General features: G+C 47.9%; 1 protein-coding gene across 1 annotated transcript in view; it reads right to left on the bottom strand.

Annotated features, from left to right (window-relative positions):
* Window positions 1-24,455, bottom strand: part of PAPPA (pappalysin 1) — a 157,669-nt gene that overhangs the window by 4,600 nt on the left and 128,614 nt on the right. The window contains exons 17-21 of the mRNA XM_072352928.1: window positions 24,098-24,269; window positions 21,119-21,266; window positions 17,973-18,082; window positions 11,698-11,769; window positions 8,485-8,583 (exon numbers count right to left, since the gene is read on the bottom strand). Of these exons, the coding sequence (XP_072209029.1) occupies window positions 8,485-8,583; window positions 11,698-11,769; window positions 17,973-18,082; window positions 21,119-21,266; window positions 24,098-24,269 (601 nt within the window). The remainder of the gene's footprint in view (window positions 1-8,484; window positions 8,584-11,697; window positions 11,770-17,972; window positions 18,083-21,118; window positions 21,267-24,097; window positions 24,270-24,455) is intronic.

The raw sequence follows: 24,455 nt of genomic DNA, 5'->3' as shown, positions 1-24,455 counted from the left end.
CGGATACTAAAGAAGCTTTAGAAGCTGCAGAAAACAATAGGAGCTTACGGGTCACTTGATCCAACAGAAGCCAGCCACAGTAGGACTGTTCCATATCACAGTATTATGAATATTCTTCGATAGGAAAATGGAGAAGTCTGTAAACAATGGGGTTCGGGAGGGACTGTTTAACGACTGAATTAAAATACTGCAGAGAATAAAATGACACATGAAAGGAATTGACTTATGTTGTTCAGCGGGGAGGGAAACATTTTGGTTTAGATTATCTGCTGCAGTTCAGGTTCGACCTTTCCTTACAAGAAACGAAAATAAAAAAGGCTATTCAGAGCAAAATTTATGTCTTGGAATGAAAGCTCAGTTCACTTAGAAAATGCTCAAACAAAGCATGTAGATACGTCTGGAGTTTTCCCTTCCTTTTATTTTTTATCTTGAATCATTCAGCTCAGCCTGGATTTGGCAATGATTTTGACTTAAAAAATCCTTCCTGTTGTACAACTGAGCTACTGGTTGGAGGCGAGATCTGGGCTCCTGGTTCTTTCATTTGTCTTGATCAAACTTTTTCCTCTCCCTGGCCTAGATTCACATTTGTCTGTAACAGCCTAACAAAGGCAATTCAGTGTCCCTGCATTCAGTGGAGAAAGAGGCTCACAGAGAAGATGGATTCTGCACTGAACACAGGAACACCAAACACAGGCATTTCACTAACGTGGCTGAAATTAGCCATGACCATCTCATTGCTCTTTGTCTCCGCTGCTCTCCACGCACGAGCAGGACTGCACCATCTCTCACTGGCACAGGCATCCCATAAATGCTAACATTTCACTTGGAGGAACAAGAGCCAAGAGTGAAAGCCCTGCACGGCCGTATCCCCAAACTGCTGGCTCTCACTAACCCTAACTTACTTTGTGGGCTGTGCTGAAATTGTGACCTTAGGAACCCAAACTGGCAGGAGTTTGGCGTTGCGTTGGAGTGCTCAACCTCCTGCATCCCCTCTCCTCCCTACCTGAACAAAAGCTTCACGTAAGAGAACAGACTGTTACTGCACTGCAGCAAGTATCTGGGAAGGAGTCACTAGGGAGGTGTCTTCCCATGTGCTGTCCTCTGGAAACCCTCTGGTCTTCCCACAGCAGTCACGGACAGAAGAGACAGAAGCTGTCCCTCTGGGGCACTGCCAAGGCCCCAATAGCAGCAGTGCACAGCCCAGCAGCATCACAGCAGCGGGGAGCCTGACTGGGAGAGGGTTTCTTCCTGATCAGATTAGCCTCATTCACTTTATGACCTTTACAGATTTTGTATGCAGTTTAATTTTTACAGTGCTATTGTCCAGAGAGATGAATAGTGTTGTCTATGGCAGTGAGCTCCAGAGATCAGTTTTCTATTATGTGAAAAGGCAAAGATTTTTTATGGGTAGTGAGAACATCCACAGTCAAATTAGACAGGACAAAATATGCCAAACATTAAACAGTGATGCGGGACTTCCACTTTAAACATCATCTACAACAATTAAACGTTTGATTTCCTCAAGGACCTGATTTCCAGAGGTATTTAAGGAATCAAACCCACACACAGCATCTACCGGGACTGCCAGAAGAGCCCAGCACAGAAAAACCTTAAAACGCCTTAGAACAAGGACTGTCTTTTGTCTTGGGCTCGCTCTGTGACAGCCCTGCGGAGCACAGATCCATGAACAAAGCTGTTGGATGTGCTACAAATAATAAACACGGAGCATGTTTCTGAATGATGTTTAGGTGTGGAGCCCAGATACATGGGCTCTGAGATTAACTGCTGCCTTTCTTTTTTAATAGACTGGGGAGAGCCCAACTCATTAGCAACATGTATGATTTGCACAGAAATTCTGATATAGCCATTGTAAAACAGCGTTAAGGAACTGCCTCCTCTTCCACCTGCCAAGTCCTACGTTCCCCTTCCTCTCCTCACATAGAAAACCTGGCTAATATCTATGAGAGAGTGGAACGAAAGCTGAAAATCAAGCTTATGGCCTGGCTCATTACTGGATGAAGTACTGCAGGATACTGTCTCCACAGGCTACCTAAAATAATCTGAGAAAGACAGAAGTGAAGAACACAGCTCTGCACACCTACGCGCTCCCCCTACGCAAGCACACATCTCCTGGAGGTGATCCACAAACAAAGCCATGGCTTGGATCAACAGCAATCAGGGGAACGTGGGCTGGACCTAAGGCACAGAGGAGCACAAGCCTATTTTCGAGGCAAAACATGCACAGCCTAAGTCATGTCTGTCACCCTGGTAGCACATATGGCACAGCAAGGATGACCTGGACTGCCCCGCTCCCTTCGTGAGTTACTCAAGGAGTTCTGGCCACACTGCTGCAGGTGGTGGGATGCTGTGCCTGTATCCAATATACTGGTAGTGTATTTATGTGTGCCTGGGGTGTGACACCACCCAACTCCCAGCTCAGCACCAATGTAGCCAGTGTATGAACCCATACTTCTGTCCTCTATGAAGGCGTGGGAGCCCTAAGAATCCCCTCCCAGGCAGGGTGATGAGACTGCGGCCAAAATTCACACTGCTTTTGGAAGCGGGGCTGCATTTGCCCTTCATGCCACATTCCAGACTATGGGAGCAAAGACAATCATGAAACATAGCGGTGCAGAAATGGGACCCAGGTCATGAAATCAGTCAAGAGCCACAAATCCTATCTAAAGAGGCTGGTGATATCCCAAGACAGATTCCTGCTGAGAAAGTCCAGTGTGGGAACACTGACAGAAGAAACAGCCAACAGGTACAGGGAGGGGTGGGAAACACTTCTGTAGAGGGTCACAGCTCACCCCTAGCACATGCTCATATCATACAGACCCAGCTCCACCTCCCATCCAGGGTTGGGCAGCATTGGGTCTAAGCTGGAGGCAGGGGGAAGCAGGGGAGGAGGCATGGAAAGTGTTGGGAAATAACTTCTTGTTAGACTTCAGCTCTGAAGTGTTTGCAAAATCTCCCAGACGAGATGAATGGGAGCTATGAAGACCCCACTGCACACAGAGCCTGTGCAATGAACGCGGCATTGAGATAAGCGTGGCAGGCGGTGCTGAGTGCCATGGCCCTGAGACCCTCACAGCTTGAACGCTGGGGAGTATTTTGCTCCCTGTCAAAGCCCTTGTGGCACAAAAATGCATCTTGTAATGTTCTTCCCAGTGGTTTTTGGCATTTAGGTCATAAGGGCTGTTTGGAGATTATGGAGCAAAAAAAAAGAGCCCCCTTTTAACTCTGGGGGGGTGGTATGCAGGTTCACACCTAGGGCACCTCTCAAGGGGGCCTGGGAAGGGTGAAAATGAGGTTTGTAGAGAACATCCTGAATTTCTCTTATTTGCATCTCTTTAAACTGGGCTTTTCCCCATCAAAGCCAGCAAACCCAACGTAATAAAACACAGCTCACCTAAACCCAACTGACCCTCATCAGTATCCACTGGGTCCCAACCACACGCAGCCACACTGGAGGACCAAGAATGGCCCAAAGCCAGCTGGGATGCTTGGGAGAGCTCTGGTGGCACAGGGCACTTGGGTGCCCAATGCCCACATCCTCACCAAGCTCCGGCACTTGTGGGGCTGAGCTACACGAAGGAGCCCTCGTGCCAAACCACACAGAGCTCAGCTGCTCAGCCATCAGCTGCGCTTCCTACCCTTGTGCTACTGATTGTGCAAACATGAATGTAATTAGTCTAAATAATCACCAAAGATTTAATAGCAGCCAGACCACCCAGAGGCCAAATAGCTGGCAGTGGAGCAGGGAAGGTTTGTTCGCTGGTTTTTGTAACACTTGCTAATGAAGTGAGGTCGGATAGCAAAGCAAACACCCTCCACGAGCACTTCCCCTGGGAACGCTGTATGTTGTGGGAAGCCCCACGTCCCTTGAAGCCAAGAATGTTCTCTCAGGATAGGCAACATGTGCTACTACCATCCCTGCTTTTAATTTATCACCGCCTGGAAAGCCTCCCCGAACGATTATGAAACCGGCTCTGAGCCCCAAAAATACGCTCCCATCCCAACCAACCATGACTGGAAGCGCTCCTCACATGGCAAGCAGTGAGCCACTCACACTGCGATCAAAAGCTCCTGGGGAAGTGAGTTCACCCAAAGGCCTGGGTGAAGCAGCATGCTCGGAGCATGCAGCAGCACCGAGCTGCTTCCAGGGGCATGAAGCAACACTCCTCATTGTGTCCGGCCTTCCTCCATGCTCACCCGCCATTCATTGTATCTCGCCAGCTAATTATAGAGCTGACAAACACACCCGGCTGGGGAGGTTCAAGCTGTTGGGAGCAGCATCGTGTCACGGCCATCGATTCTTCCACATAAGCAGAGTTTCCTCAGCTGAGGTGGTCACTTAGGCTGCTAATTGTGCACACTGCCTCAACATCATGTTCCGCTAAAGGAACAAGACCTGCAATTCCCCAAGACAGGCCTGTGTATGAGGGAGAGCAGAAAGAAAGCAATGATTTATCCAAAATCCCAAGAAATGACTATTTCTGTTTTCTTAGGGATGGGAGGGGGCAGACCCCCCTTTCTAGGGAGACAGGGACAGTCTTGGGAAATCCCTCCTGGAGCCAGCAGCAGCCCTTCAGTTCAAAGCTCCTTTCTTTAGGCCTTGAATTCTTGGCCATAAAGTCTCTGAAGAGGTTTTGATAAGTCACGTATCTCATAGATAAGCAAAGCTGTGGATGAATCCCACGCGGTTCTCTATCTACCGCAAGTCCTCATTTGTTTTCCGCCAAGGCACTTGCTGGTTTTCCTCTCCAAGGTGTTGGACAGCAATGTCAAGAGGCTGAAGGGGCGACATTTGAGATGGGAGTTTTTGCCAGGTTGATTCTCCTTTTTCTTTTCTCAGGACTCTGGGGCAAAGGGGTTGAGGGAAAACCCAAGAGATAACTGAATGAGATGGGTTTTTCTCACGGGGGCTGTAGTTCTACCCCTTACGTGATGAAAAGGAAAGGCAGAAAGACAGATGAAAGTTTGCCCTTTCGGATGGTTTAGGCTGGGGTAAATTTAGAGCAGCAAAATTCCCTGCTCTTAAATTTGCAGAGATGAGACTGCAGGGACTTCAATGTGAAAATCTGCTATTTGAGACTGGAACAAAGTACGTGAGCAGCCTGAAGAAAAACGTTTCTGATTTCTGTGAGGCCTTTCGAGACAGCCCTGAGCTGGGAACATTTGTAGAAGGGAAGGGAAAGAGAAGGGAAGGGGAGCAGTGACTGGAGAGAAGATTTCCTGAAACTAATCGGAAAGAAAGAGCCATCAGCCCTCCCTGGCACATCACACGCCCCAGGAGCTCCACACAACCGCCGCCAGCCCAGAGGCAGCGAGCTATGCCCGGGTTATTTATTTTCCCCACTTTAAGAGCTGTCATATATTTAATGCTTTAAAAAATAATATCTTCTTTTATCTGCGGCGGGACACAAAGCAAGAAGCAGTTTCCTGGAGCAGCCAGGCGGAAGGGAGCTGGCAACCTGCGCTGGGTCAGGAGGAGAGGAAGATGAAAAGGAGACAGGCTTTTGTTTTGTCCTTCACGGAAGACTTTATCCCCTCCAGATACACAACAGAAGCCTCCTCTCTCTTGGAGGTTGGCTGGCAATGGCCTTCCTGTCCCTCCAAGCTGCTCCTGGGTCATGCACAGGGCAAGCTGTGCAGCCCCATCCACTGCCAGTGCTTCCCTGCTGCTCCCCATGCCCTGCAGACAGCTGTCCCTGCTGCCTTGGGTGCCACTGCACAGCCCTGGCTTCCCTCCCTCTGCATGGGCACACTGATCAATTAGCACAGAACAAATAATTAAGCTGATGAATGTCTTTTTTTCTTTTTCCCCTGATTGCTGATGGCCGTTTCCTCAAATTTATGCCTAGAATATGACTGAATTTACTCGTTGCCATTTACAGCATTCAAAAGAAGTCTTTAATGATTTCTTCTAAGCTCCCTGGACAGATTGTGAGTAGCACAGGGCAAACACTCATTATTTCCTATCTAAGCAGCAGCACTGATTAGTCAGTGGTTGGCCAGATAAGCCACGCCACCCTGCTCCCCTCTCTCTGCTGAAATGCACAAGGTCATTTGCTGCTAATACTCAAATGCAAAGCAAAAACGTGCCCTAACGGAATGGCACATGGAAGCCTCCTGTGTTTTTTTTCAGGCTAATAAAACAGGAGTGTGCAGAATCAGACATTAAGTAAGAAGACTGGGGATCAAAGTGAATGTGGGTTGAATCTTTGTGTTTTCAGGCAACCCAGTTCACAGCACTGTGTGCAGCTGAAAGCGTTTTCGGGCGGGGAGTGGGAATGCAGTGAAACTTAAGTCTTGACAGTTCGCGGACATTAAAGATCTGAAGTCAGCTCTTACTTGCCTGTTAGCTCCTGAATCTTCACATGATGCAATGCTAATCTTCAGCCCTTTCCTAAAATAACGTGCGGAGTTGCTATGTTCTGTTAAATGTGAACCATGTGTCACCTCAGCAATGGCTGCGACGGCGAAAAGATGATAAATCTAAAGCTTGTAAAATGTCCTGTGACATTTTGGGAGAAAAACAGGTGTTGCATAAATGTTAGACATTTATGGGTAAACTTGCAAGGGGCTTTGAAAGACTGACACATCTGCCACATAGTCTGTAACCCTGAAAGAAACGGAGCAAAGCAGGCGTTTGCATGTGTCTCGTTCTTTCTACAACTGTATGAAAATACATCCTCATCTGGTATTGGAATTAGCAGAGCTGGACTCACCCCTCCCTGTGTCTCCTCCAGGTTTTTGGCTTTTACACCCAATGTGTATTTTAAAACTGTGCCTGTTTAAGTAGGTGGCAAATTGTGCTGGAAGGATTTGGTATGCGGAGTATTTTTATTCAGCTCCCTTTTCTCACACCTTTCATTGTTTTTCCCTTTGGAATATCTCCTGTAACGCTCTACTCATAAAGCTCTTCAAAGGCAGGGCTGTGTTTGAACAGCCTTGCCCAAAATGTGCTCTCCAGTCAAAGACCTCAGACAGGAAAATAACTCAACAGGGCCGCGCCGCCGCTGCTGCAGGTGTCCCAGTCTGCCTTGCAAGGCTGTTATCCCCTCTTCACTTGATAAATGTAATAAACTGGGACTTGGTTTTGACCTGCCAAGGTCCAAGGAGAAGGCAGTTTTCTCACTTCCCAGTGCCCTGTTCTGCCCCTGGGTCATCAGTGGGGTTTAGGGAAAGAGGCAAGGCCTGGGGAAGCAATAAATTCCGCTCCCAAACATTACTCCTAACCCTCAGTTCAGCCCCACACTCCATGTCCCAGTCCTGTCTCTGCCCCACCACAGCACTGCACTGCCATGAAGCTTTTGACTGAGCCAAGGAAAAGAAACCTCCAGCAAAAGCTGCCTTAGGAAGGACTGCTCCCAACAAAGAAGACTTCAGTTCCTCATCTGCTGTATGCAGAGGGGCTTCTTCTTCAGCCTGGTAAAACGCATCATCTCATACACTAAGCCCACGCTTCCCCTGTCTACTCTCAAGCTTTCAAATTTATTAACGTACATCAGATACTTAACATAGCCGGATTTTCTTCAGTCTGATCTACACTCAAATCCTCAAGACAAGGTAAAAATTTTACATGCCAGAGGCTGAGATTTTCTCTCTTTTCTTTGGGAAAAAAACAAACGTTCAAAATCTGTCACGGGTAGAAATATATGAAATGTTGTAGTGCTTCAAACCACAAGCTTCATCACTCTCCTGTCTCTGTAACACTGGCCAGAAATGAGTATTAAAAGAAGAATGAAAATATGGGGATGTACAGAGGGATCCTTCCCTTGCTCAAGCAGTCCATGTTTTAGATATTCCTGTGCCAGAAACTGCATCCAGATCACTGTGATTAATAGCCACTGATGGGCTAAATGTCCATGAATGTGCCTATTCTTGTTCTGAATTCAAATATATTTTGGTGTTAATAATGCTCTATGGGAACGCATCCCATCATTCAGATACACACTGTGTGAATGGGTCGAAGTTCAGACTTACTGATGCATTTGTTTTGCTCTCTGCTCTTCTCCTCATGAATCCTAACTTTCAGTTTCCCTTTTGAACACTGAGGGCAGATGTCAGGACAGGCAAATACAGCCTTCTTAGAGTGCTTGATGGAAGATCTCCTGAGCACCAGGTACAAAATGGACGACCAACAGCTTTTCTGATGAACATGCCCTAGCATTCTGGAGGGAGACAGCCTTTGCCTACAGAGCAGTAAGGGTTCCTTTACAACAGGAATGAATGATGGCCTGAAACTCTACATGTCTTGCACAGGTATAAGGCAGGTTGTGATGAGAAATGCACATGCCTATCAAGAGAGAACTGCAAAATGCACCAAGAACCGAGCATCCATAGTGAGCTGACGCACAGACTCAAGGTCCTTCTGAGGACCTTGGATCCCCTCTTCTAGTCAAAATAAATTCTCCCTGGACACAAAACAGCACGCCCTGAGGAATTCACAGAGAAAACAGGAAGGGACATCCCTACCTTTTTGGTCTTGACTGTTGAGGCACAGCAGTCCCCACCATCATAGTTGCAGAAGGCTCGGTTGTTGATGGAATCACAGTAGTTGTCTCCCATGAAAGGCTGGAAAATAAAAGAGCAGAGACTAAGGACATGGACACGGATTAACAGTAACAGTTGTCAGAAGGAGAAGATGAAGCCTTGAAAGAGCCATGTAGTTTGTAACGTTACCAACTGCCCTGAAAAGCAAGAGATAATTATTCCCCTCTCCCTTCAAAGAAGAGAGAAAAAAGAAGGACACTAGAGCCCTTGTTGGCTTTTCACATCCCACACAAGATGATGCTTCGGGAATATTAATTTGACTAGGCCCAGAGACAGCATCAAGGCATCTAAAATTGTGTCACCTTTTCACAATTTTAAGCTAACCTTCTGAAACTATGTGGGGTAAGAAGAAGGTTACGCATAGCAACAAGACTGGCTTGCTTTTAATAGTTGTACTTTCAACCACAGCTCTCCTAACTACGCAACAAGTGTCAGCAAGGAGAGTATAAAGCGTATCTCAAGGAGAAGTGGAAGTGGTCTGAGTTAAGCACGGGGTCCACACACACTCATTCCCCAGTCAGCACTAACTGTGCGTGATCTTGGCCATGACACCTAATCTTCCTCCACTCCACTGCTCAGAGCTGGGATAATGGAAATTACTCATAGGGACGCTGAGGAGAGCTATTAAGCAAAATTCATAAATCACCTTGAAAAAGAAAATGTGGTCTATGTGCTGCACAGGACCTGAATAATAATCACAGCTCTGAAGAAAAGGCATGAGGTCTGGATCTCACCTCGGAGCCTTATTGGTCATTAAGTACAAGAGCCTTTCTTGGAAATCCAAACTGTGCCTGATGATAAGAAGTGACTGTGCCAGGTATAAGGAACACAGGCAGCTCCGAAAGCTCAGACAAAGGGATGCTGAGCACAGAGCACAGTCACACCTCCACAGTACTTCTACACTCACAGGCTCATGGGGCCGTTCCCATCTGAATGGATTTTGTGAAGTGAAATTCTGTTCAACCTCCTAAGACATCCTGATAGGCTTCCCTGTGCTTCCCTTGTATTGCCTGGCTGTGCCTGCTCATTAAGAAAGGCCTTGCTTTAATTTCCTATGCCTATGTCTGTACCTATGAGCAGTGAAAAATTACTAGCAAGAACTTGTAGAAGAATCTGCTTTTTACCTGCACTGGTACAGTAACCAAATCATCCTTTGGAGGAAAACAATGGGACAAATAACATCTATTCTGGTTTGGTACCCAAATCCTCATTTGGGAAGCCTTGGAGGGCTGGTTGCTGAAGTCTGTAGAGGTCTCCATGTGTATCTTAGTGCTCCCACATTTTTGGAGGAGCTTTGTTTTCTCCACTGACTATATAGGCATGGGGTGGGGGGACTAGTTTTCACCAAAACATCAGTTAGCTGCCTCCAGGTACGTGGCTGACTCATAAACCTCTATTCCAGCCACTAGGGAGCGACAAAAAATCACGTTGCAGCAGTCCGGGTTACTGCTGGGAGTGCCAAGAGTGAAATAATGCCCCGCTTACAGCTTTCTATTCAGGGAACCCTCCCTAATGCAAAGGATATTAATACATTAGGGATTGTATCAGCTTAATGGCCCAGTATTATTGACCTACTGGCTTATTATTTCCTGTTTCCAAAGTTATAAATAAAGGCTTGGTGAATATGGCATTTCTTCTGAAATCTTATTGCCAGAGAACAAGCTCTGGCCCATTCTTGGATCCTGGAAGCATCATGCTCTAAAAATGATGCTAGAGGCCATTATCAATTGTCTGGGCAAAGCCTCCCACGATGACAGATTGCGATACAGTGACACTGCTGAATGAATGATGAAAAGAAGGAAGTTTCTACTGATGTAGAGGGATCTGGCAATTAGCAAGGATGGAAGGAAAGAAAAGGCGGAGAAAAAGCATGTCAGTAATAATGGCTTCTGGTAAATTATTACATCACTGCAAAGTTTGCGTCAGTAACAACTATCCTTAAACAGCAGGAGAATGGAGACCCAATGGTGCATCAGCACCTGAATGGCATTTCTTAATGGTTGCTGGATGTTATTTTAGCTCTCTTTGGAGAATAGGGGCGCATAGCCAGCCTGCATGAATGTAATGCGTGAGATGGCTTATGACATTCAAAGCACTGACAGCAGAATGCTTTTCATTTAGGGAACAACTAGACAGAAAGTATTACATTGTTGGAGAGTTATTACCCTCTTGGGCTCAACTTTTGTATGCGAAGGAAACCTGTCTTTCACTTCAAGAGAAATCGTGCCGTGCAGCCCTGTGGCCTTGTGTTTTGTGTCAGATTTAGGAGCTCTGTGCCATGGTCTACCACTGCAGGCAAATAACTTCAGTGTGCTTGTAAAATTGGGTTACTGAGTGCCAGGAGCGCAGTTGGTGCTGCAGAAAGTTGGGAGATCTGGGCTTGAGACAAAGCTCTTCCAGAGCATGTCCACACAGCCAAAGCTTCTGCCTGTGAGTATCAAAAAGGGCATCTCTGTAAGGCTGGGCAGCTTTTTGCCCTTTTTGATACTCACAACCTTCAGGTTGACTTCTTCATGTCAGTCCAGGTGAGACACTCAAGTGCTGGCATGATGGAAACTGTATGACCGGAGAGACGTGATCCAGCACTGCTTATGCACTGGCCATATTTTAGGAGTTCTCAGACTTCACAAAGACTTTTGCCAACAGAAACATCTCTCTTCAAATAAAAAAAACTGCTTAGTGCAAATAAGACAGAAGACAGTGAGCACGACAGTGGCATCATTCCTTCCTCTGGCTTTTTAATCTCCACATCACAGTTCAAAGGCCAGCTGGCCTCAGAAAGAACTGATCCTCTAAAAAGATGTCAGAAACAAATAAAATAACTGAAGCTTTTTGCAGCCTTCCAGAAAGTCCCACATCCTGGGAAATTCCAAAGGTCGGCCAATTACATTTGAACCATTTGATCATTTTGCTCATGCAAGAGTCACCCAACCATCAGTTCTAGAGAAACCACCAGTTTCAACCACTGAGTGTCAGAACTGGTGCAAGAGATCTATGTTTAACTGACAGGACAGCCAGGGCAAAAGCCTGTTTGCCCCACTGGAAAAACATTTCCAGCCCACGTGGCTGCAATGACTGTTAGCATAACACGTAGGAGAATAAGCATGACCCATCTGAGCAAATGCAAATGCTCACCTCACAGCCTTTGACACAATGAATCAGGGAAGGGTGAGGGTACCACTTGAGTCCCGCTGTGCAGACAACGCTCTAGAGGAGAGAAGAAAAGAAAACAAACATCGAGTTAAGACAAGGAAATCAGTGTACAGAAAGTCAGTGTGCTGGCTCCTATGGCCCTACTGTACTTAAGCAATGAAGTTTAGTTCCTAACACCTCTTGTGTTCTCAGGACCTGGCTCTCCTCCAGGTATTTACAAGAAGTGTTGGACTTGACACTTGCAATAACAGAACATTTGAGAGTAAAATAATATTTAACATTTTCCCTAAAATGTCATGTCCAATATTTCACTCATGGTGGGGGGAACATGGCAGGAAAAGGCAATGGAAGGGGTCCACCGTCCAGCTCCTGGGTAGTGGGGAGGCACTTTAGGAATTCACTTAAGGATTTCTTTGGGGCTGCAAAGCATTGCTCTGTTTTGGTACCCGTCATATCTTGTGCTTCCTGAAGATGCAAACAGCTAAAGGTGGACTTTCAGAAACATTTTCTCACCATCCTTTAGATCTTAAATAGAAGCACCTCCCACTACACACCTTCAAAATAACCCCCCAAAAGGACAGCATCATCTGTTACACTGCACGAGCTTTATAATAATTTTGGTACTGACTACATTTATAGGTTTTCTGTAAGAAATAAAGTTGATGTGCTTAGTTTTGGAGAAAAAATGAGACACTGGCCTACTCAAAGACACATCACGGACAGGTATTGTTTGCCTGCAGATATGGAAACCTGGATTTTAAGGAGGCTTGGCCAGTCAATGGTGGTGGTGGTTCAGTACCATGGAGGTCCAGGTGATGGGACAACCACCCATACACCACAACATTCACCAAGACAAGGATTGTTCTGGGTTACCTTCCACGGATCAAACAATGGCCAACATGAACACGTGGGTACTCATCAAAGGACAGGGGCTGGGGTTGGATGGAGGCCTGGGGAAGGAAGGGATTAACATTTGGGAAGACCTGACGCACAAGCCATCCCTCCCCCTGTTTATCCAAGGCCTAATTTAATCCATCTGCAGGGGAACCTCAGCATGTTTTTACAGTTTCTGTCATTTGAGGCTTACCTGGCGTGTGCTAGAAAAAGGACTTTTATACTATCTGACTGGGGCTGTTTATCTTTCCGATGCTCTCGGATTTTCCACTATTAGTCAAGCCCGGCTTGCCCCACCTGCCTCACAACAGGGCCTGTCTGTGTGAGCAGGGCAAGGAGGGGAGGCTGCAAGGTGCGGGGGCCCTGCAGTGTCAGACGCTCCCCCAGCGCGCTCCTGACAGGCAGCTGGAGATTTCCAGCCTGTTGCCTGCCACAAATGGCAAGAGGGGTTGTTTTGGTTTTCTTCTTCTTTGCTGTTTATTGCACTTCAGAGGGAAAAAGAAAGGAAACTTTTCCAGTTTTCAAAATAAACAAGACCAGTCAACAGGTTGGGAGAGGGAAACACTTCAAGGAGCCTTTGAACCGAAAAAGTGAAGTAGAAAAACTCAGCCATATGCCTCCTGCATCGAAGGCCAGCCAATGAGGAGGAAAAGTGCCCTTCCAATCAGCACCTCATATTCCCAGTAAGAAGCATCAACATCTACACAACCCCTTGATATGTGTGAGCATGTGGAGTTATCAAAAGGAGCCAAACAGCCTTGAAATGGGCTCTTAAGGATGGAGGTTTCTAAGTGAGACCAGTCCCTTGCAGAAGACGCGCTGCTTTCCAGGCCCTTCCAGCTTTAAAAAATCCAGCAGCTACTGAATTTTGTTGTTCCCCTTATAGAAAGAGATGGAAGGTGAAGTCTCCTCAAGCACAGATCTCTGTTCTCACTCAAGGCTGCCTTGAATCCCAGTGGCTAGAACAACTTTTGGCTGGCCAGCCTCCAGGAAAGGGTGTACAGCCCAGGGCTGCAGTGCAGCAGAGCCAGCTGACCCTGTGTGACATCCATCACTGGGTCAGTGGGACACTCATACAGCAGCTGGGAAAGGCTGTGGGTCCCAACAGATAACCAGAGCTTTTCAACACAAACACCACTCGGCTCTTCTCTCTGCAGCAGCCAGGATGTGCCAAAAGGATTCAGATGGACAGTCCTGCACAGGAGCGTGTGCCAATGGCTTAGTCCCAGTTACTTCTCCTTCTCTTTGGATGATTCATTGCTAGCAGAGACGATTAGAGCTACTCCAACTAAGTTCAATCCTGCTGACATCCAACGAGCTGGAAGCAGGGTACACTTGGAAAAGGCCCTCGATCACAATTCTGGGTCCCCCTGCTGGTTTTTCAAACCCAGATTCACACCACAAGTCCTGTCCGTGCCCTCAGCACAGGGAAAAGGGCGAATCTGGGCTGGAAATTTGAGGGATGATTTGGGTAGCTGTGTATCATTCCTGCTTCTTGTGGTGCCAAGAGGTCCAAAGGTGCAGGAGTGCAGTGTAGGGCAATGAGGTGGATGGAAGGGTGCAGGCAGCACTGCAGGAGTCTTGTTAACACTACCGAGATGGCATCAGCGCACAGAAGAGAAGGCTGCACATGCCAGGCGGTGCTGAGGAAGCCCACGTAGCAGGATGCAGGCCTCCCTGGGTCACTGTGGTGACACATGGCTGCCTGATGGCCCAGCTGCCCTGGTGCATCGGCTCCTGCAGCACAGCTGCCCTCCCGCCTGGCCTGTCCCCATCCCAGAAATGCCGTTCAGCTCCAGCTGCGGTTTGGTGGCTGTGACTCCATCTGCTGCAAACAGAGGGGAAGCCGGGATGCGCTCCCACAGTAGGTAACAAAGAGCCAAGAAAGCAAATCAAGCTGTCATTTTCTCCTTGTGAGGGAAGACCTAGTGCCTCCGGTCACGGCGCTTCCCTCCCCATTGTGGCACTAACACAATGATGTCAACCATTTGCGGCCTGCAGAGGGGATTAGGTTTCCCCAGGAGAGGCTTTGGAGAGCTCTCCTCCACCTTAGATGGGTCAAGTGTCCCCCAGAGCCCAAAAATGAGGACTGGCATCCACCGGTCTCAGCAAACCCTCTCCTCAGGCACTAAATGAGCGTGGCAATTAACCACAAGGGTTAGCAAGGGGATTGGTGCTGCTGACAAGGCAGGGAGATGTGGCTTGTTGCGGCTGCGGTCTCCCAGGGCTGCATGTGGGTGGCAGCTCCTGTGCTCCTAGAGTTCAGCCCCCATGTTGCCCTAAGCTGTGACTCAGTTTCCCTGCCTTCAGAACAAGCTTGACACTCATTGGAAAGGAAGGAGAAAAAACTACAAACCCTACCTGAAGGGGGAGAGATGCTGGTTGCTCACATCATTTTTGATATCTTCTGAGCACCCAAAATTGCAGGAATTGTGGCGTTAAGGCGCAAGGATAGGGGGAAATACATTGCCACTACTGGGACATCATCCCCACTCGCTCAGCCCCACTGCCAGCCAGCCCTTTGGAGGCTATCCCACACACTGACACAGTATTTGGCACAAAGGCAAGCACCCAAATTCAGACAACCCAGGAAATTAGGTGTCGGCACTCACTGGGAGAGAGCTGTCAAGCTGTCTTTCTGAGGCACTTCCCTTTTTTCTCTTCGCTGCCTTGTAGTCAGCCTTGGCAGCTCTATCTAGAGGTGTCTTCAACAGCTCACTGCCCCTCGCACGCACGCAGCAAATGGGAAATCACAGGAAGAGCAATGATTGCCCCAACCTCAGTCTGCCACAGAGCAGCAGACGCACAGATTGCAGGTGGCTTTTTGTTCCTGCTGGAAATTATTTGGGAGACGCTGCAAATTTGCACTGATTTCAGCAATCAGTTTCAGACCAAGCAAAGCAACTCAAAGCCTCAACCAATGCTGGGAAAAAAAAACAACAACCCGTGGATGTGATGACATATGGTTGTTGTTCCTGCGAGAAGACACTGGATTTCTAAGCTTATTTCATTTTTCTTAAGCAAAAAGAAAAATGCTCATTTTCCTTAATCGACACAGAAATAGTTGGAAGTTAAATACGACGTTATGTTCAAACCCAACATGGTTTTCCTCCAACATTTTGGTTCACCAAAAATCACAGCAACAAAAACATCCCCCTGGTTAGAAGAAAACATTTTGTTTTTTCATGTTTTAATTTGACACAACTTCCAGAGAACCAAAAAACACCAACTGATCTGCTCTAAACAGCTCCCAAAGGAGGGATGGTTCCCTCTTTCCCACTTTGCCTCCATAACAGCTGTTGCTTGAGCAGCCACACACAACTGTTGTTTCTTTCTTGCTGGCTCTCCCTGTGTTTTATCTGCCCTCTCAAATGCAAGTCCCACAGACTGGTTCTGCTTTTATCTGCTGCTCATACCGCACTGATCTGCACATTGTTTGTGCCTGAAGTTAAGTAACAGAAAGCATTTCCCTTGTATCACTGGAGTACTTTGAGACCAACAAAGACGCCCGTAAAACCAAGCAGCTGGTCGCTTTGCTCGCATGGCACAACAACGAGCTGTCAGCAAACGTAAATAGAGACACACATTATTAATGATATATAGCATATGGCCATGGGGACCTTCCCCTGAAGCATCCCAATCCCCATCTCTCCAAGGTCTCCACTGGCAGCAGCATTTCCCACAGCATGGGCTCCCTGCAAGGCACAGCTCGCTCTGGGTGACATCCTGTGTCTGGGGAGCAGAACAAGACGGATGTCTCAGAGCTACCAGCCACCCCCCCCATCCAGCATCACCCCACCAGCTGCCTACCCTATGGGTCTCCTCTCAGCACTGTGCACACAACTGCTGCTTGACAAGCAGAAAGCCCTGCATGACCCCATGTGGCTGCCAGGACGCAGCTCTGCGTTCCAAGGAGACATGAGAGCAGAACTGTTTCCTCTACATGCCCCAAAAGCCTCCCTGTCATCATCCAGCACGTTTTACTTCCCAAATCTCACCCTCTATCTACAAAGTATTAGTGGGGCCAACCTACAACTACTTTCCAATTGCAAAGTTCCCAACCATCAAGACAAACAAGGTCTTATTTACCACTGTACTCTGGGAAACTGTGAGTTTTGCCTCCATCCCTCGCTCCCCTCATCCCCCCTTTACCACTCTGTGTTTTCCCTGCTGCCTAATGAGCCCTCCAGAGACCTGAAGGCATAAAACTCGTTACAGCTCCCTCTGCGCACCCGCATCAATAAACGAAGGCGCACGGCACAGAACGGGAGGGAAGCTGTCACTTTATTTCACCATGAATTACAAAACCACTTTAAAGTCTAGCACTCGGGAAAGGGCCAGTGAGAAATTGCCCCTAATACAGATAGGGGTTTTCTTTATGTTCCATGCCAGAAACTTGGCAAGGCCTGGACTTAGGCAGTAATATAACCTCACTGCCTGGAGGGAGTGGGAAGTGGGGACGGACACTGTGAGCTTGTTGTATTCTGTGGACTTATGTTCCTCATCCCTTTCCAGGTTTTATTCTATTGCTCTGTACGTGAAACAGGGAAATACAAAGCAGCAGAGATTTTCAGAGCAGCTCCCTAACCACAGCCACAGCACGTGTGTGTGTCTCCCACTGATATCCAAGCGAAAACAAGCAGTTATTTGCTGCCTGCACATGCCTGAGTTTGTGTGTAAAGCACTGAGTATAGGTGTGTGTGCCCCCATGGGGGCTGACCTATAAGCTGGAGGGCACCCAGGACAGCACGCTGCAAGTGCTTAACGCTGCTGTGCTTCTGCAGCAGGCAGAGGGAGAAGAGGTGACCTCTGGATGGGGCTGTGCTGAGCTGGCAGCTCTCACATGCGGGTGAATGGGGGGGGCTGGCAGGACCCAGCCAGCTCCGCTGCTTTGGGAAATGAAATACCCCCTGTATCAGCTTCTTTTGTCAGCCAAAAGCAGTGCAGAAAAAATCCAGCCCTACCACCCAAAGCGTGCGAAACCCAGAAGAGGAGGAAGAGAATAAAACCTGGCGGGTGCCCATTCTCTCATTTTCCACCACGTGTTCCTGTATAATGAATTGCAATCCCCACATCAGCCCTTTGGAGGTCCTGGGTGGATCTGAACACAACGACTGGGGGACTCTACCTTGAATGGATTTTCATTGGGAAATCACAGAAAGAAAACAACTTGGAGAGAACGGCACCACACTGCTACAACAACACACAAAGACACTGCAAAACCCAGGAGGTATTTCCTAAAGGGCAAAACACCTTCCCCATACGTTCCCCCTCACTGGATGAACCGTGGCTAACTGATGGCTTGCTCCCTGCACACAAACATGTAGTAAGGGATGTAGTTAGCACAACTGCCAGGCACTGACCTTCACTCTCTGAGGGTTCATCCAGTGCTGGATGTCCTGCACGGTCTCGTTCACACGCAGGAGGATGGGCTCATGGCTGTGGTCCAGACACGAGGTGGTACACTCTGCGCCTGCACAAGAAAGGAGATGATAAAGCTACAGGACAAAGCACGCAGCTCCTTACCCTTCCAGCATCCTTCCAGCTGAAGGACAGGATTAGGGCTCACTTTTCCTAAACTGCAATTAGCAGCCAACCGTAACTATCACATATCTTCTAGCCACACGTGAAATGCTGAGTACAAATCAGCATCTCAGCAGACTGCGGGGGTGACAAACACACCAAGGCCTTTTTGTACAAGCTGTATACCTAGGTATGTCTCTGGCTGTTAACTCCAGGGAAGGGGTCAGGTTTTGTTCTTTCAGATCATCAAGAAAACGTGAAGTTTCTTCCCATTTTGGCTGCTCTATCAAGCGATGGGGCCGATTAAGGTAAGGCTGCCAAACTCATCACCTGTGACATGACATAATCCCATCGCTTCATCTGTCAGATTGATGGACCTTCAGTAACAGCCCTTTCAACGTGACCAAGCCTAATGGTACTGCAGGCAAACTATCACCTAACTCCCATACTTGATAAGAAGAATGCAGAGAGGTAATGATGGCTTTCTTCGCACATAAACCTGTTTTTTCTCTGATTAACTGTCATACCCAGTGGGAATCCTGTCCTCTCGTTATTAAAACACGCTGTGATCCTCTACAGCAATATCCCAGAGCCCTGTGGTGACACAACCATAAGCCATAGTGTGTTGGACCATTACTGTTTTCCCCCTTGAAAAATCACTCCTGAATGGCACAGCTGCTACAAACATGTCATTAGGATTTCTGCACTCCCATCAGCACTGGGGGAGGAATTAATCTCTGCACTGGTTTGGAGAGCTGAACCATTGGCTGAACACACACCTCAAGGGCAGATTAGGTGTCTGAGGAGTTACCAAAGGTGTGCGGGATTCATAGTGACCATGACTGGATGCTATTATTTTCCCCACCTGCATCTGTCTCCTCACATCTTCACACATGGAGGAGTCAGTGAGAGAGAGCAGACCTTGCTCATGGAGGGAGGCCTGGGCAGCACTTGGGGTTTGTTTTGCTTTTCTAGTATGGATGGTAGCAGCTCCATGGACTGCTGGGTAAGTGCCCATAGACACCAACCCAACTGCATGGGAACAGAAGGAGCATGACTTCTCAGAAGGCTTCCCAAAACCACACACGTAGGCAAAAACCTGTTGTGGGTTTGGCTGGATTAAGGTTAATTTTCTATGTAGAGACTCATATGGTGATGTACCCTGGATTTTTGATAAAAAATCAGGGATAACACATTGGTGTTTTTAGTTGCAGCAGAATAGTGCTTGCACACAGCCAAAGACTTTGTGCCTCTCCTGCTATCAGAAAGGCCAGGGTGGGGGTGCAAGAAGCAGGGGGACGCAGCTAGGACAGCTGCCCTGGACTGACCAAAGGGTTATCCCATACCATATGGCATCACAGTCAGCAACAGAACTGGGGTAAAGGAGGAGGAAGTTGGGGGCGGGATGGGGACACTGGGAATGATGGCATTTGTTTTCCCAATAAATCACTATATGTGACAAGCCTTGCTTTCCTGGAAGTGTCTGAACATGTGTTTGCTGATAGGAAGCAGTGAATGGATTCCTTGTTTTGCTTTCCTTATGCACACAGCTTTTGCTTCATCTAATAAGCTGTCTTTACGTCTACCCATGAGTTCTTGTACTTCTTCCCTTTCTGATTCTCTGCCCCATCCCACTGGAGGAGAGCAAGGGGTTGTGTAGTGCTGAGCTGCCTGCAGGGTTAAACCCCAGCAAAACCCCAACAACCTGCTCCCAAAAGGTGATGCTGGACAAACTAACAAAGCGTGTGGTATGTCTCCATCTGCTGAGGATAAGAGCCAATGGCCGCTGTGCCCTCTGAGAGCTGCTCCTCACATATCCACAAGGATCCCATCCACTTCCTGACCTCCATAAGGGCTGCAGGGTCTCAGGACAAGGACGCCAGACCCCACATCAAGGCACAGCACTGGTGGCCAAGCCAGAAGGGGCTGGTGGAGCCTCCTGCTCCCAGCCCCCAGCTGCTGCTCCCTCCCTCCCCACCAGACCAGAAATCTGAATTTCTCTCTTTGCAAAACCCTGGTAGGTAACCTCATCTCAAGGGTAAAACACCTCGCCACATTAAGAGCTGCTGCAGCCCGCTCACCACCTCGCTATTTACACTTACGGAGAGGAGCGGGCCTGAATTGTTTTGATATATGATCTGTAACTGGCATCATTACAGAGCGATGATCTCATCCAGGTCGTGTTCTCCTCCCCGGGGAGGGAACACAAGGCAGCTCACGGTCCCTCGCGTGGCTGAGATATAATGAGGGAGCTGCAAAACGAGGAGATTTCTCCAAGTTCAAAGGGATGGGCAGGGAAAGGGGGGGCTGGTGTGGGGCTGCAGAAGGGGCCTCATGGGGCTGCTCCCCTTGCAACCCGGGCAGCAGGGGTTGAAAGTATAATACGGTGTATTTTTAGTATGGAATCTATGCCTGGGTGACACAAAACCAAACTCAGAACATCCCCCCAAAGCTCTCAACTCATTGCAGAGTGACCCCAAAAAGAAGGGGCAAACATCCTCACATGGGTTTCTGAACAACAGGCATACTAAAGGGGACACTCAGCTGGTCTCATTCCCTCTGGAGAGAGCTGAATGCTCCTTGCTGCTGTGCTTCCCTGCCAGCACCCTGCTTTTTGGCATCGAAGGTACGTGTATGTATGTGTGTGTGTAGTTGAAAGACATTATGAAACTGTCAGAGCAAGTGCAGGTACAACTTCTTCCCTTACTCTGAGGACTGGATGTGTCTCTGGTGCAGCCTGGCTTGCTTGGTTGGCCAGCTGGCCCAGAAGGAACATGATGAAACTGGGAATGCTGGAAGGAGCAGGCAGGAAGCATATTCTGTGCTGCCTGGCCTCCTAAAGCACCACCCCAAAGCAGTTTCCTGCCCTTAGCAGCCCCTCACTCAGGTAAATCGCTCTGTGACAGAAAGCAACCCCAAGGACTGCACACTCCTTCATCCCTCCCTCTCAGTCCCATCCTCTTCCACACTCCCCATGCCCACAGACCTATGCCGTATCCACTGGAGCACTGCAGCTTCAGGTGGCTGTTGAGCTGTGTGGGCAGAGCACACTGACCCTGCATCTCCCTGCAGAGATGAAAGGAGCCGCTCCAGGTGCCATCCTTCCGGCAGTGAATCACATTGCTTCCACGGCCCTGGGAACGAGACAAGGAGATAACAAGGACGGTCACAAAAACAACAGCAAGGACAGCAGACACAGGGTGAGAGGAGAGAAGTGGGCAGACTTGAGCTGGGAGCAAAGTTCTGGAGCTGGGAGAGCCCCAGGAGGGACTGCCAGTTCTGGGGGGGCAAGGAAGGACTTCTCTGCTGAATAATAAATAAAAGGAAGGCTGCGTTGCACACAGAAGCACACACACTCCTCCTCTATGCAATGTTATGTTTTTACAAGGTCTTTACAAGGTCTCTACATTAAAATGGATCCACTCTAGCTGCTAAAAAAGGCGCATTCGCTCCACCTGCCCTCTGTTCCTCTTGCTGAGAGGTTCGCGTTGACTGCAGACAACCTTTTCTCTCTTCCATTTTCTAACTAGTTGCAACATATTTGTCTCAAAAAAGAAAACATCCCCAATGGCCATCTGAAGGAGGAAGGCACACAAGAGGGTTGCTTAGCAGGGCAGAACATGTTCTTTAGAGCTTGGCTGCCTTGAATGACAGCGAGTGAAGCGGCAGAGACAGACCATGCACAGAGGCAGGTGTAAAGGAGAAACAAATCCTCTGGTATGGGAATGGGCAAGGAATGGAATATGACATTTCTCTTGTAGAAAAGATTCTCTGTACAATACTGAAGAATGAATACCAAAGTCCAGAGAGAAATATCATGCCCTTTAGAAACAACAAAGCAGCGTGCAGGCAATCTTTTGTCAGATCTATCCACGTGGCATTGGGGAGTTCTGCACAAGCTGTTGTGCAGGAGCTGTGAGCCTCACTGCAACAGGGCAGTGGGGACATTCAACAGGAGGATGCTGGGGTTGGGCTCCAAGCCTCTCACAGTGACCCTGCTCAGTGCAAGAACCAGACAGGACTCTGCTTCTCCTTGTACTGTTGCCTTCAGTCTATCCACCCTGCTGTTGGAGACTGGGCTGGATATCTTTGGGTATCTATCTCTGTACAGCTGAGTAATGACCTTTCAGCACAGTGATGATTTCAAGAAGAGATGGCCAAGAGATAATTGAGCACAATTTGCTGTTTTAGGAAGTGTGTTGCACTTCCATCACAGTTTGCACGCCGGGGTTCAACTATGATTTCTAAAGGTGAGCCACTAAACCTGATTCACGTTCCTCGAGTTGGCTGCTCTCGAGGGCACTATTGTGTAGTTTCTGCTATGTGCTCAGAGATCCCAGGATATCCATTGCTATAGTAACATCCTGTCCATCATCCCCTGACCTGCAAAATCTCTTGTGAAAATCCCTGCTGGGTTTCTTGCTTGGATGCAATGTGCATTATCACCTTATATAGCTGAGAGAGACTTAGTGGGGTTTAATCCTTAAATAATTAACACCTCTCAAGTGGTTCTGGCTTGTGCCAGGAGTCCTCCTTCTTCTGTTGTCTGTTTTCTGGGATATCTGGAAATACCTTTCTCTGCAAATCCCTTTCTTTGGATGTTATCTGCTTCTCTGCTCGAGGTGCTTTTGCATCCAAGCAGTCACTACAATCTTCCTTACACTGAACAGAGATGTAGCTGTATCTCTCACTTTCCACATGTCATTTGTTGACGTAACCCTAACTCCAATCCCTGCTTCTCTTCGTGTCTAGCTCCTTCCAAAGCAACCATAAAGCCCTCGTACCATTTGTCAGTGCCCTGGTGCAGCCAGTCTGAGAAAGCAGAGATGCACAGAGGTGCTGCATCCCAGAGCTTCCCACCCAAACTGCACCCATCTGTGCATTTCCTACGTGCCAAAAATTCACAGCATCCAAGCCAAACTTCTTTAGGGTGCTCTGACACACAACCCTAAGCGCTGCCTCTCACCCCCATGAAGTGGGCAGGACAGCTTTTGCAGGGAACAAATGCTGTTTTCCAGCCTCAGAAACCTCACTGCTGTTTCTGCAGTAGCTGTGGATTTTGATGTCTGGAACAGGTATCGGAGTTGGGTTTTGGATCACTGTACATCACAGCAGGGCTGATCCCTTTTTCACACACCCTCAGGACTGACATTACAAGGCTTTTGACAGAGCACTGTGCTCTCCGCAGTGCATGTAGGAACAGCAGCTTCTACATCCCCACTTTCTCTTCCCCAGCATATGAAGCAGCAGCAGCACTTCTGGGAGAAATTACTTATTTCACGACTATAATTAACTCTGGTGAGGAAAACGAAGCATTTCAAACATGATATTAAAGGCCAGACCTTCTTTATCAGTGAACACAGCTCCTAGGTAATCAAAGGCAACGTGCTGATTTATGCCAGCTGAAGCTCTAATGACTAACGACACCTTGCAGCCAAAAAACCCACAGAAGTTTAGACAGTTCACCTGAGCAGCAATAAACCCTATAAACCATCACACAACGCACACATAACAGTATCAGGAAAAGAAGAACTGGAGAGAAAAGCAAGGTGAAACTGAACGAACAGGATGAGGGCACGCACCTCATAGCCACTCATTACTACTTCTTTCCTCTTGTATTAATGTAATACCAGAAACCATGCTTGATTACACCTATCTACATCATAGAGACACTAGAGCAGATTTTCCAACCAATTACTTGTCCAGCCAGTCATTTCTTTCTACCCCTCTATTGTTAACAGTTAATACATACCATTACTAGTCTTAAAAACATTCCCAGTCTCTCTGAAGCAGCTCTCTGCTTCTACTTTAATCACACATTTCCCTTCTCCATCTCTCTGCCTCTGGCCTCAAACAATCTCAAGGGAGGTTTGGCACTTGGTCCCTCCAAGACCACAATCCTCAAGGATCCTAAGACAAAAACTCACATTTATGGTATAAGATAGTGAGGATAAGAGAGACTCACCGACTGACTATCATCATCTTCACACTTGATCCTGCACTCACTGTTGAACTGGAAGCCATTGGAGCACTGGTAGAGCCCATGGAACTTGGAAGGTGGAGGGTCACACGTTACAGGCACACAAGCACCCGGCAGCCATGTGCCATCCTGAGTGCACTGGATCTTAAAGGCCCGCCTTCCCATGCAGAAGAAAAACACAAGAGCATTTAGTGAGCAGCTGAGTCAGCTAAGAGCTGTTAGAGCTGCTGAGTTGTGCTAGCAGGTGCAGGGGATGAGTGTGCTTGAGCTTTTAACACCTGGGGAACAAACCATGAATCTGCATCATGAGGTCTCCAAGTGAAAATAATGATTATTTGCAAAG

The sequence above is a fragment of the Excalfactoria chinensis genome, chromosome 18 (assembly GCF_039878825.1).
Source record: "Excalfactoria chinensis isolate bCotChi1 chromosome 18, bCotChi1.hap2, whole genome shotgun sequence".
NCBI lineage: Eukaryota > Metazoa > Chordata > Aves > Galliformes > Phasianidae > Excalfactoria > Excalfactoria chinensis.
Note: the sequence above shows the minus strand (reverse complement) of the source record. Positions and strands in the feature narration are given on the sequence as shown.